The sequence below is a fragment of the Molothrus aeneus genome, chromosome 7, assembly GCF_037042795.1.
Source record: "Molothrus aeneus isolate 106 chromosome 7, BPBGC_Maene_1.0, whole genome shotgun sequence".
NCBI lineage: Eukaryota > Metazoa > Chordata > Aves > Passeriformes > Icteridae > Molothrus > Molothrus aeneus.
Genome location: NC_089652.1, coordinates 34894179 through 34906685, shown reverse-complemented (window position 1 = coordinate 34906685; position 12507 = coordinate 34894179). Strand labels below are relative to the sequence as shown.

The 12507-nt window shown below is 38.6% G+C and overlaps 1 protein-coding gene across 1 annotated transcript in view; it reads right to left on the bottom strand.

Moving 5' to 3' along the window:
* ARHGAP15 (Rho GTPase activating protein 15) overlaps window positions 1-12507 on the bottom strand; it is a 320905-nt gene that overhangs the window by 91427 nt on the left and 216971 nt on the right. Inside the window, exon 11 of the mRNA XM_066553615.1 lies at window positions 11244-11321. Within this exon, the coding sequence (XP_066409712.1) occupies window positions 11244-11321 (78 nt within the window). The remainder of the gene's footprint in view (window positions 1-11243; window positions 11322-12507) is intronic.

Sequence of the window (12507 nt, the reverse complement as noted above, 5' to 3'; positions counted from 1 at the left end):
TATCTCTAAGTTGCCGTAGCATCTTCATATATGCAAAGAATTAAGCACGAAAAAGAAAAGTTTTCTTTCCTCCAATTCAGCTGATGATACCAGAAGCCCTTGGTATTGCACTTTTAGCTGTTTTGGGTGTCTTTTTGTTATCCCCCTTCAGCTCAGATGCCCTCACAGTTTCACAACTCCACTTTCCCCTCCCAAGTGCACACCTTGTTTTCTAGGCAGAATCAATTCCGTCCCATCCCACCCTTACAGATCTCAAGTTTGGCATCATGCAGCTCCACTTAAATTTATTCAGACGCTGTGTACTGATTTCCTACTTATTTGAAACTCGTTATCCCATCTCCTCAGCTGATGTCAACATTATCCTGGAACAAAACACTGAGCAAGCAGCTAAACTTTTCTTACAGCAAGGCACAGCTTTTAGCTCTGCAGTGATGTAATCTTCTTGCCATTTTCCTCCTGGATTTTCCTTTTCCATCAATGCCCTCTATCTAGAAAGGCACCCAATGCCAGCCAAAGGAAGATCCTGCAAAAGCAAATAATCTCCTCCCTCCTTACATCCATCTTCTCTTCACTGCTGCTATCTACTTAATTAAGTCGTTCTCAATCTTCTGTATCATAAGCACATAATGTTGGTTGATGGCAATGTGTTTTGAAATCCCTGTTTGTTTGTTTTTTAATTATCTGATTACACCAGGAAAAGAAAAAGAAAAAAAAAAGTGAAAAAAAAAATATATAAGAAAAGGAGATCTCTCTGGTGTACTACAAGAAGTACAAATCCAGCAAAGAACTCCATCTTATTCTCTTGCAAGAGATTTTTTTTCCCCCCACTTTCTAACAGTCTGTCCAATCCAGTCTTTATAAATCATGGGATTTAAGAGTGTGATGGAAACAGCTATGGCAAATTCTGGTAACAGCATGCAAACCTGCAAAATTCAGGTTAAAGATGCCTTTTATTATCACCTTTATTTAGCTAGGGAGAGGTGAGGAATGTCATACTTAGATTCTGCTGAGGTTTATGTCAGGATTTTGGCATAACCTAACTCCAGGCTACTGTCACCCCAAAATATCTCCTACCCATGTGTGTCCCAGTGTCAGCCCAGGTGCAAGCCAGAGATGAGCCAAGTCTCCCACATTATGTCAGCTGACAATAGGGGAAAAAGTGTGCAAAGAGGGACACAGAAAAGGAATATAAACTAGCAGAATTGGACACTTGCTCTGAAGAAAAAGGGGGAAAATAGTATAAAATATTTATTCCATTATAGTCAACTCCGCATACCCTGACTATTTCAAAATTTGACCATGCTATGTTGTATAAATAATAACAGTAATTACACAAAGAAGAGACAATGCGTTGAAATTGTAGCCATGGATTCATAGGATGATTTCAAAAGGCATCACTCTCCCAACTCACCCCGAGGTGTTTGTCCATGTGAAGGGCTTTGATTAGGCTGGGATTGTTACAGTAGAGTTGGGAAATGGGACCTTTGATCTCAAGAGATCTGAACAATCCCTGTTACTTGTACTGACAACAGGCGTGGTACAGGCTGAATGGTGTTAACATTCGGGTGAGAGCTGAAAACCCAAGTGAGAGCTGTGCTACATTCTCACTTTTAAGACTCTGGTATCATGCATAGCTTCAAAATTAAAATACAGCGTGACTACCTCTCCAAGTGTTTAAATTATTATGTTTAATAATCCTCAAAATAATAAATCTAAAGTGTAAATCAAGACTTGGAAGAGAAGGTGGAAGCAATGTTTTTTCTTTACTTTTGCATATATGATGTGTGTTAGTTCAGGACAATAGCTTGTGACACTTTATACACTATTTCTTAAAGCTTCTTCCTCTGAAAAGGTTTTCCCACCAAATATGTACGCAATATTTTTATGCGCCTATATATGACGGGATTTTAATTTTTTTTAAAGTGAAAAAACCAATGGTGTAGTCAAGAACAATTAATAACTTCTCTAAATACAGGCATCTAATGCTTCTTAAATGCTTTAAGACATCTCACTCAGCTTCTAGCACCCAATCTCCTGTAGACCCAACAGCCCTCTGAGAGCCACTCTGAAACAGCATCCTCTCAAGTGGCACTAAATAAGTGGTTAGGTAACTGAATCAACACTAAAATGCCCCAAGAATGTATTAAAGGAAGATGCTTTCCAGGACCCTGATAATTTGCTCATGCAAGAAATTCCACAGAATTTTTACACAATAACAAAAAAAAAAAAAAAAAAAAAAATGAATATTCAGTTCTAAATCCATAAAAAAGGATATTGTGAGCACTTGAAAATTCCTTAAGAACAGTGTTATATTTTTAGCAGTAATGTAATTCTAGGAAATATGTAAGCACAAATGAAACAGTCTATATAAGAACACAGGTTTCCTCATAAAAGTTTCCAATTTTCAGAGAAGTTATATTTTAGAGTTTCTCCTTTTCCTTTTTTTTTTTTTCCCCCTCCCTGAGTTTTTACATTTAACAGTTTTCAGTTTTGGACCCCATCACTCTTAACCCATGGAGCTCAACACTTAAATGCATTACCAAAGTCTCCTCCAATGAAAAAATAATTTGCTACTCACAACAGCTGCCCCTACCACAGCATTTATGGTTTCCCCAGTTCTCAACACACAGAACACCACAAATACCATGATAAAGCCAAATTCTCTGGTGCAACAACTTCTCATCCCATGCCACCCTGCAGAATATTATGGAATGCACATCCATATATAACACCATCCTTTTTTGTTGCAGGCTCATGTTTGTCAGCCACTTTTACACACAAACCACAGAATTACAGATATTTACCACAGGGGAGGAAACCACCCCAAATATTAGGCCACACCACAGTCTTGTTAGACATTGAGCATGACCAATTATAAGAAGGAGCTCTGCAGATTAATTCTCCAGGATGTCCATCTCCTCAAAGCACAAATATCCCATGCAAAATACCTTTGATACTCAGTTCAGTTTATGTACAAATGAGCCTGGCCATCCCCACACTCAGGAAATGATCCCATCATCCTAAAAATCACAGGTAGAAAGCTGTCCTTTTAATACTTTCACCAAACGACTCAATAATTTATTTCCTTTCCTTGCTTTTTTGGCGCTCTGTGGAATGGCATTTCCTGTAGCTCTTCCATCAGAACAACAAACCCAAACAAAGAGTCACCCATGACAACAATGAGCATCCCCCAAAAAAAGGCAATCCCTCAGTGCAGCCTGCAAAGCTCCAGTCCTTCTCAGCAACTAAACGACGCTCCTTGAGGGATTATCAAGAAGCTCTTCAACTCCTCCAAGTGTTACTGAGCAAGACGCTATTGTAACGCAAATGGTGCTGCGGGTAGGGAAGGAATAAAAGGCATGTCTGAAATGCTTCATCATACAACACATGCCATAAAATCCATGGTATGTTTGTGGCTGACCACACCAACCCAGACTGCTGCCTCTTCTGCCCCATTCCACTGGCTTATTCAGCACATGAAAAGGAAAACATGACAATACCACTCGTAAGTGAAATTTTACAGAGCTGCAGATTGGGCAACTAAGAATTCTGAATATTTTTCTGTCTGCCTTTTTTTTTTCCTTCACACTGAACACAAAATTAGTTATTTTTGAAATACATTAACATTCAAGCTCTATCTGTTTTTATTGTATGCATCATATATATATAATGTGCATATACATACATACATAATTTACAAAATAATTTGAAGCATTCATTGCAAAAATTAATATTTCCATTAGATTTTGTACCTAACTTATATTTACAAGTCATATTTGGAAGTACTATAGTTTCCCCCTTCCCCTCTGGAAAGAGAAGGGGAAGAAGATGTGGAAAACATACTTTCCTTTGAATAATACATAATAATAAACTTTCTGTAGCTTTAAACAGACAGAGAAAAAGAAGAACTCACATGAGTAACATGCACATATTAATTGATTCACCAAGTACTGTGGGCTCAATTAACGTATTCTGTTGTCAGAGTTTTAAAGCTTGAAAAAAAAATTAAAAAATGAAATTCTTGGCTACAGCTCGGCATATGCAGGTCTTAACCCAGAAGCAAGCTGTTTTATAATTATTTTTGAAAATTGCTTCAGTCCATTTTATTTTCTGTGCTTGCCTGGGAAGTGTGAAAAAGAAAGAAAAAACTATTTTTGACTCAAGGCTTTCAAGACATTTTGGTTCTCAGCTAGCAAGTAACCCAGTTTGAGCCTGATATTTCCATCGTGAACTTTGGATCACTCTTACTGATTTCTCAGTGAGACTGGTCACATGAAAAGCTGCTGGCAGACATGAGGAAGACTTTGCTGCCTGTGCTGTGCCTGATCACACCAGGAACATCACCAAGGCTGGAGGGTGGCTTTAAGGTTAGACCCCCACCAAGGCACACCCACATTTTTAGGGACAATCATACATGCCTAAAAAAATAAAATCAATAAACTAAAACATCTAAAAATATCTGAGATAGCCAGATATAAAGGGAAATCTCATCAAGGTATGCACACAAGAAATGAAGAAACCACAAACAAAAAGGAAAGTGACTGCAAGAGAGAACCATTCCTCTTTATTCCCCCTCTTTTATCCAGTGATCCTTGCTGCAATTTTAAAATGAAGCCCTCCATGTCTGTAGCTGCTCTCTGGTTGCTGGCAGCTGAGAGGGGACCTGCCCTCCTGTGCCCATGGAGCCTTTGTTAGGGGGAGGATCAGAGACCTGCCTGCCTTTAAAATGGATATGTTGGGGTCAATGGAACAATATAGCTATTTTTGAATGGGAAGTTTTTTTGGTTTGGGGTGGGACTTTTTTGTTGCTGTTGGTTTGGGTGGGGGCTTTTTTATGCCCCCTCCATTTTTTTTTCTTATTTTAAACAAATAAAGCTGTGAAAAGAAGACACATCTCTCTCTCTCTCTCTTTTTTTTTTTTTTTTAATCCAGCTGCTTCCTCCCTCTTTTTTCCCCCTCCTAAATGCTACTTTCACAACCAGCCAGCCCATTTGTGCTGACCTGCAGGCTCTGTTTCAGAGGCAGCTCCAGTCTCGTGCCTGCTGCACGGGCTGTGCCCGCTGAGGCAGAGCCAGCCAGGAAACCACTCTGGTTCCTGATAGCCCAGCTCACACAGACATATGGTCCCAGCAAGCTCGTAGAATCAGCAATATTAAAAAAAATTAAATAATTAAATTTTAAGAATCCTGAATATTTGTCCCTCTTCTCTCCCAGTTCATTGATAAAGAACGTGTCAGTGAGGTCGAAGAGTCCTGCTGGTTAAAGGTATCATCCTTAGCTGCTCATATGGTCAGAGCTCTTACTTGTCAATTAGACCAATCTGAGTCATTTTAGAACAATAAATATAAGTGCAGATGGAATACAAACATATTGAAGATTACTGTTTCTGACGGCTGTTGTTTATTAAATCAAAAATTATGTCGAAGTGAAGATTTTGTTGATATTTCAAATGGAAAGGAAAAGTAAATGGGAATTAGATATTTCTTAGGAAAGAAAGCAAAACAAAATAAACAAACCCCAAAATCCAACAAACTACCACACCACAACCTCCAAAAAAGCTTATGGGTAATAAAAAGCAGTGATTTTACCTAAAATGCCACCTATGAACAACCTTTAGAGAAGGGATATGGCACCTATAAACTCAAAACACTAGGTATGCTGAAATCCATAAAATTTCCAATTACTGCTTCAGAATTTATTGTGCACATATGGAAAATAATACTTGTAAAAGAGAAAGGGGTTTGTGCCTGGTGCTGTCAATACTGTGAAGGATGGGGTGATTATAAAGCAAATTAACAATACTTTTAAATGTGCATTCACTTATCTTTCCAATTAAATCCTTGTTAAACAACTGCACAGACAGTAATGGTGCTTCTGCAAAGCACTGATCAAGACAGTTTTATTGTAATTTTTACTCTGTAACAATTAATCAAGTAGGCATTTTCTTTATTATTAAATTATTTAGTTAATAAATATTCGCAATCAGTTCACGTATTTCTGGTTCAAACTTTACTCTTAATTTTTTCCTTAAACTGAATCATATCCTGCTAAATTCTCACAGAAGAAACAACATAAATATTCTAATTCTTTTTTTTTGTCCAAGTACTTTTTATGTTACTGCAAAAGTTAATGGAAGGAGGGGATTAAATTCACTTTTTTCCCCCTCAAAGCAGGAATATTTGGATATCTTTGGCTGTCCTTCTCCATGTTCCACAAGAAATACATCTTCTCCGCAATAGCATAATATTTAGCCTCTGTAAAAATGCCCATATTTGCCCCTGCTTTGGTACATAAGCAGAGTAACAGAGCTGTAAAAACACAATCATTGACCTTTGGATGGTCTGTGGTGCCTTGCAGTTAACACACAAGGTATTCCTAATGAAATAAAGAGATGCAAAGGTCATCTGCACAGCAAACACCCAGCATTTTGCAAACAAAGCTTTAGATATAAAGACAATTAGGAACTCTCTTGTATTATGCATGAACCAACCCTTGCTGAATGAACCAATAAGTACTGAAATCTGTATTTCCATGGTTAGTTTCCCTGAACGTGCATGCATTGAGATAGAATCCTAGTGTTTCAGAAACGTGTTATGAACTCCTTATAGCTCTATTTCTTTTTTAGCTAATTTAATACTCATGAAAATTGCTTGATTGACAGCCATAGAAAGTGAATGCCTTTCCAGCTACTGAGCAGATTAGCACAGGAAACATAAAGAAGGAAGGTTCCAGTTCCTCACCCAGGTGTCCCTGGTCTTCAGCAAGGAGGTAATTGAGGATTGATGGGAAGCAGGACACGGAACCTGGCTTAGCACAAAGAATGTCCTCACGTTCATAAAACATTAAAAATATCCTTCTAAATGTGTGTCACACACCCATACACGGGGCCAGATGGGGTTTGGAGCAACCTGGGCTGGTGAAAGGAATCCCTCCCTGGGGCAGGTTGTTGGAAAGAGAGGAGCTCTAAGGTCTCTTCCAACCCAAACCATTCTGGGGCTCTCTAATCAGCACAATGGCTTCAACCAAAGCAAACAAAAATTCACTTTTACTCACAAATTCTGATGGATGAAAAGCCTTCCCTTGTTCTTGTTTTTCTTTTTCAGGCCCTTTTTACCCCATCCCTGTTGTATTTTGCTGTTGAAAAACACCTCCCCTCTGTCCTCAGGTTCATGTAGTGGTACCATAATGACTCTGAGCAGCCCCACCTGGGGCCACCTCAGACCCTCCCAGGGGGTTTGGGCCAGAACAAGGGAGCTTTTCAGTAGTTCCTCGTACCCTGGAGCTGCCAGCACACCTTACATGGCTTAACAGACCCATAAATGTTATTTTATCACTTTTCCTACAGGTGTGAATTAAAAGAATATCCTAATAAATACATGTAAAGGATTTAACTTACTAAACCTTGTGTAAAATCAGCAGAATCCTCCAAGTCTGTTTCTGGTTTGTTGTTTGTTTTTTTAGCATTTCAACTTTTAGACTTGACCAATAATATGGAAATCATAAGAGGAATAGGTATCTCTAATATCTCCAGCTATTATAGATGCCTTTGCTGTAGGTGCTCAGCCAAAAATATTGGCTGCCTGGTGACTTTGTTTCTAAACCCCAAATTTTTCAGTGCTTATAGACTAAGAAAAGTACAAATTTCCTGATGTCAGTTTGGTACAAGGAAATTCTCCAGCCTTGATTCAGTGATTTGAAAAATGATGACTTAGAGTTTTGAAAGTGCTGAGAGATGTTATAGCCCAGTCCTCTTATGATCAACTGATCTTTTCAGCTCTTAATGGGAAAATAAATCATAGATAAAAGATAATCCTGTTGCACAGAAGCAAAAAAGGTGTGATATCAATAGACTTTTACAGGAAAAAGAAAACTCTGTAAGAAGGATAAAGTAAATAAGGTAGTTTGTTCTGCTGCTGCTCGTTTGGCAAGGCCAAAACCCTCTTCAGGAGCTGCCTACCTCAAGAATTGAGAGCAAAACACAAAGTATATGCAGAGAATTTAAAAAGATACCAGGTTTGGGGTTTTTTCATTTTAAACCCCTTTTCATCCCCAAAAATCTAGAATTTCAAGAGTCTTTTTATATTTTTACTGTTCTTATTTCTTCTTTAATGATAAAGCTGTCAACTGTTAGTTTCTTTTCCTTTCATATTCACCAGTTCTCTCATTTAATTTTTGATGCTGCAGATGACATTAACAGTATAAGAAGAGGAGCCAAATAAAGCTTTGCTATATTCTAATTAATGATTATTCTAATAAAAAATACTTTGATATGGCAGCCAGCCTAGAGTTCCTTCTATAATCCTCAGTGTGATACATATTATTTATATTCTCTAAATGTAGGTGTAACACAATGGCAAAGTATGCAGGAAGAAAGAGCCCAATGAGTATTTGGCCTGTAGAAGAACTGATTGCAGTCAGTCTCTGCAATGCAAATAGGCTTTGTCAGAACATTTGCTTGCATTTATAATTAAATTAAACTTTAACTAAAATTAAGGGGGGGAAAAAAAGTAGCTATGGTAAAATTGTATTTATAAATACTCCTTTCCTACTGTTAACTACCAAAAAAATGAAGGTACAGGGATTGACCTGCGGAGGTCACAATAATTACTGAGGGTTGGGGATGTGTGGACAGTGAGTTATTAACCATCATCCCACTGCAGAGCTTCGAGAGAATGGGAAAAAAGAAGGTGGGGAGCACACAGTAGTTTTCCTGGTAACTTTTTTTTCCCCTTCATGAACCCATCTGAAAGTGCTGCTGACCTCAGCACCTAATTGACAGGGAACACCAGGCTCTGGGACACATTGGAAGGAGAACGCTCTCCCAAGCACACCCAAATAAACCCTGTTTTCCCCATCTCCCCACAGAATTTCCAGGGACACCTTGACTCAGTGGGTTCTTTCCTGCCTGCAGGCTCCAACTTAGCACAGAAAAAGGTTGTTATTTACACTGTTGAATCAGTGGCTGCCTGTCCTTTGTGTCTGTGCTCCTTCTTGAATGTTATAATTAAAAATTTCTGGATTATTCTTTGGGAGCTACAGTACTCAGGTCTTCCACTTCCCTCACGTGGTGTTGGGGTCACCCCTGGGGACTGTTAGGTGGCACTAGAATTTACCTAAATCAGCATTTCTGCATGCATACACCTGAGGAAAAACCCAAGTACAGACCTGAAATTTTTTATAGACAGGATTTTAAAGGATGTGTAAAGGGGGTTTGGACAGATATTACCACTGCCCATCCAAAATCCACTCCATTGTGACATAAAACACATGAATGCCCTCATTTCATCAATAAAGAATAACATAAGAAACAGTGATTACCATAACTGATAAGATGATGACATAGTTCTCCAGGGGCATTAGTTTTCTTTGAATTTCCTGTGGTCACTCAGTAGGCAGATTCTTTTGCACATGCCTTAAGTAACCAGTGCCAGAGTGTCTTTAATGTACTATTAACTCCACCATTATATTTTCATTTTTCACAGTAGTATAAACCAGAAGGAAAAGGTGTCTGGTCCCTCTCTGCTGCAAAAAGCCAGCTTAGACTTCTGTCTAGCTTTACAGTATCGGCCCATCTGTTTTAGGTGAAAACTTGAGCAGTAATGTTAACCTCAAGTATGTTAACCTTTGGATGCCACGAGACATGATAGACAGGATCATTATTTTTATGGCACAGTTTTTTCCTGAGCAAAGAGCTCAGGCAGTGTAGAAGGATAGAAAATCCCATTTTTGCCTATGTGTCTCCAAACAAAATACAGCTTACAGTCATTTGAAAGCCAAGGCAGGCTTCATTATTGACACACAAATACCTAACAACCATAAATTTAAGAGAACCTAAGTAATGAATCAAAACTGTGAGGCTGATTGGTAGATGATGATTTATTCAGTCTTGCTGAATTTACTGGCATAAATACTGGTTCCTCATAAACCAGAGTTCACCCTCCAGTTTCAGCTGAAGACGAGACTAATCTGGAGCAGCTGAGGAGGTGGCAAACACCTACTGATCCCCTGAAACTTTCCCTAGAGATCTAAATGGAAGCTTGAAGGTGGCAATATTTTTACATCTCTCCTATCTCTCAATTTCATGAGAATTTCTGAGTCAAAGCTCTTAGTTTATGTATAGTACCAAGCTAATTGAGGGAGTTGTTCTCCAACAGCTATCACCCTCACACAGAATACACAGCATTTAGCAGTTCTGGTAATAGTTCCCCAGGTAACTTATAAAAAGATCATAAAAAGTAGGACGAAATGTTGCAGCAGCTTCACATTTATACTTGATTCATTCCAAAGTGTATAAGGTTTTTAATGTAATTTAAGATTTGGTATTTTTTCTAATTTCTGGGAAATTTGATTCTATTTTCTTGTTAAGTAGTATCATGAGGTTTGCTATCACTGATGATATTTGCTAAGCTTTTAAATGTGGAGAGAGTTAGTCTTTGGTAAGAGTAGTAAAGCATTTGGAGATAAATGTATTTGTCATTCATCCTTATTAGTTCCCAATATCAGCTTCCACACCTGTAACAGGACCTGCTGATCAATGTTAGATTTCTTTAGGCCACATCAGCGAAAAGCATGTTGTTGTATTTGTGGAAATATGTTTATTATACACAGAATCTTTGGAAATATGTTCAGTAAATACATACAGGATGATTCTAATTCTGGTTAGCAGGTCCCCAAAATGTTCATCTTTCCTCTTTCATTTTTTGGGGTCAAACCTTTGTGTTTTCAAAATCAGTGGTAAATCTTCCACTGACTTTGGCAGAGCCAGTACTCCGCTTTTAGTCTTTCCTTTTAAGTTCTTTTCAGCACCTTTTTCTCTTTCACTGGTTTCCTTTGGATCCCTGCTCTACTTTTGGTTTTGTTTAACTTTCAACATCCAAACAATCTGCTATTTTTCCTTTTAATCTTCTTCATTCCCCCTCACTTTGATTCCTTGGTTTCTACATATGCTTTGCTTTTTGCCACCTTATTTCACATCTCCATTTCCTCCCGTATTTTTAGATTTGTTTGTTGTTTGTTTCTCATCTCAAGTTTAACTACTATTTTCCTCTGCTTACTCTGCTCTTTTCTCCTCTCTCCTAGCTGACATTTCCCTCTGTGCAATATCTTTCTACCTTCCCTTTCCTCTCTTTTCCAAAACAGGGCTCATCATTCTATGCCACTAATGTATAGCAGATTCTGAAATACTGTCATCTAAGACAGTTAAGTACTAAACAAAACATTACCAGGGTGGAAGAATCACTTACCCTGATTGACAACAAATCGTAACTTCTGTATTGTTGCCAGATTGCCGCTAACTCTGTATATTCCATCAACATCTAGACCTGAAAAAGAAACACATATTTCATTTTAGATCATAGAAGTATTTTTCTTTGTACGTCTGTCAGGAAGGCAGAAGCACCCTCGCAAGTATGAAGGAGAGCAGCGCAGCGAGCGACTGAGAAATAATCCACCTGACAACAACTGATGTGCCTCCTCACTGATTAAAGCAGCAATGAAAAATAAAAGTGGGAGATTAACTTAAGTGAATACAAAACACCTAGCTGTAATTATCTTGTAGTTCTGTCAGCAGAATACAGCTCTGCAAGGGCCTTTGAGTGTGGCAGGAGAGCGAGGGGTAATTGGCTCCGGTGCTCGTCGGGAAGGGCTGTTTGGGACGGGCATGGTGCTGTGCCAGCCCTGATTGAACGTGGGCTGTTTGCATCAATAGTGCCAGGAAACTTCTCTCTCTCTGGGCTCTGGGCTTCCAGACATGAATTTCTGAGGCTGTGACCTTTCTGAAAATAAATCACTGAGGTGCCCACCCCGGAATCACGACGTGTGTGAGACTCCACACAACTATCATTTCTCTACTATATTCTTCATAGTGGCTCAGACAGGTTTGAGGATTAAATTAAATATCCCAAGTAGCATATGCCCTGGAGTTCTTTTCTCCATTGATATAGGCCATTCTTTTCAAGGACAACATGACAGTCCTTGTTTCTCCCTGCATATCTACTCAAGGTTTATCTTCTAGGTGAAACTAGATGTCATACTCCCTTTTGTGACATATTATCTCCTACAGCAAGCTCTGTTGATATGAGTGTTTAAAATAGCACTTCCAGCCCCTGTTGCATAGCTGTAGGATTTCATAGCACATGGGAACTGCTCTGCTTTTCCAGGAGAATTCACTGCGGTGCAACACTGACCCAACCTGCGTCCTTAAAAATCAAACCCACTAAAACATACATTGTCATTTCACATTTAAAACTTGCAAGTACAAAAGAAGCCAAATGAATCTACACAAACCAGTTTTTTTTAAAGGCTACTTATCCCTCGGAACACAAGTTTTAATTAGGTTTTGGCAAGCAGTTTCAGAGAAAGCTTTTCTCCTGGAAAACGCTAATTTGTCAAACCCAAAAATTTTCAGGAAACACTCCCTGACAATGTATCTAGGGGGAATAGTTTTCCAATTTGATGTGGGGGAAAAGGAAATCTGAAAGTATAGGTAAGAGTAAAAACAAGTGGAAA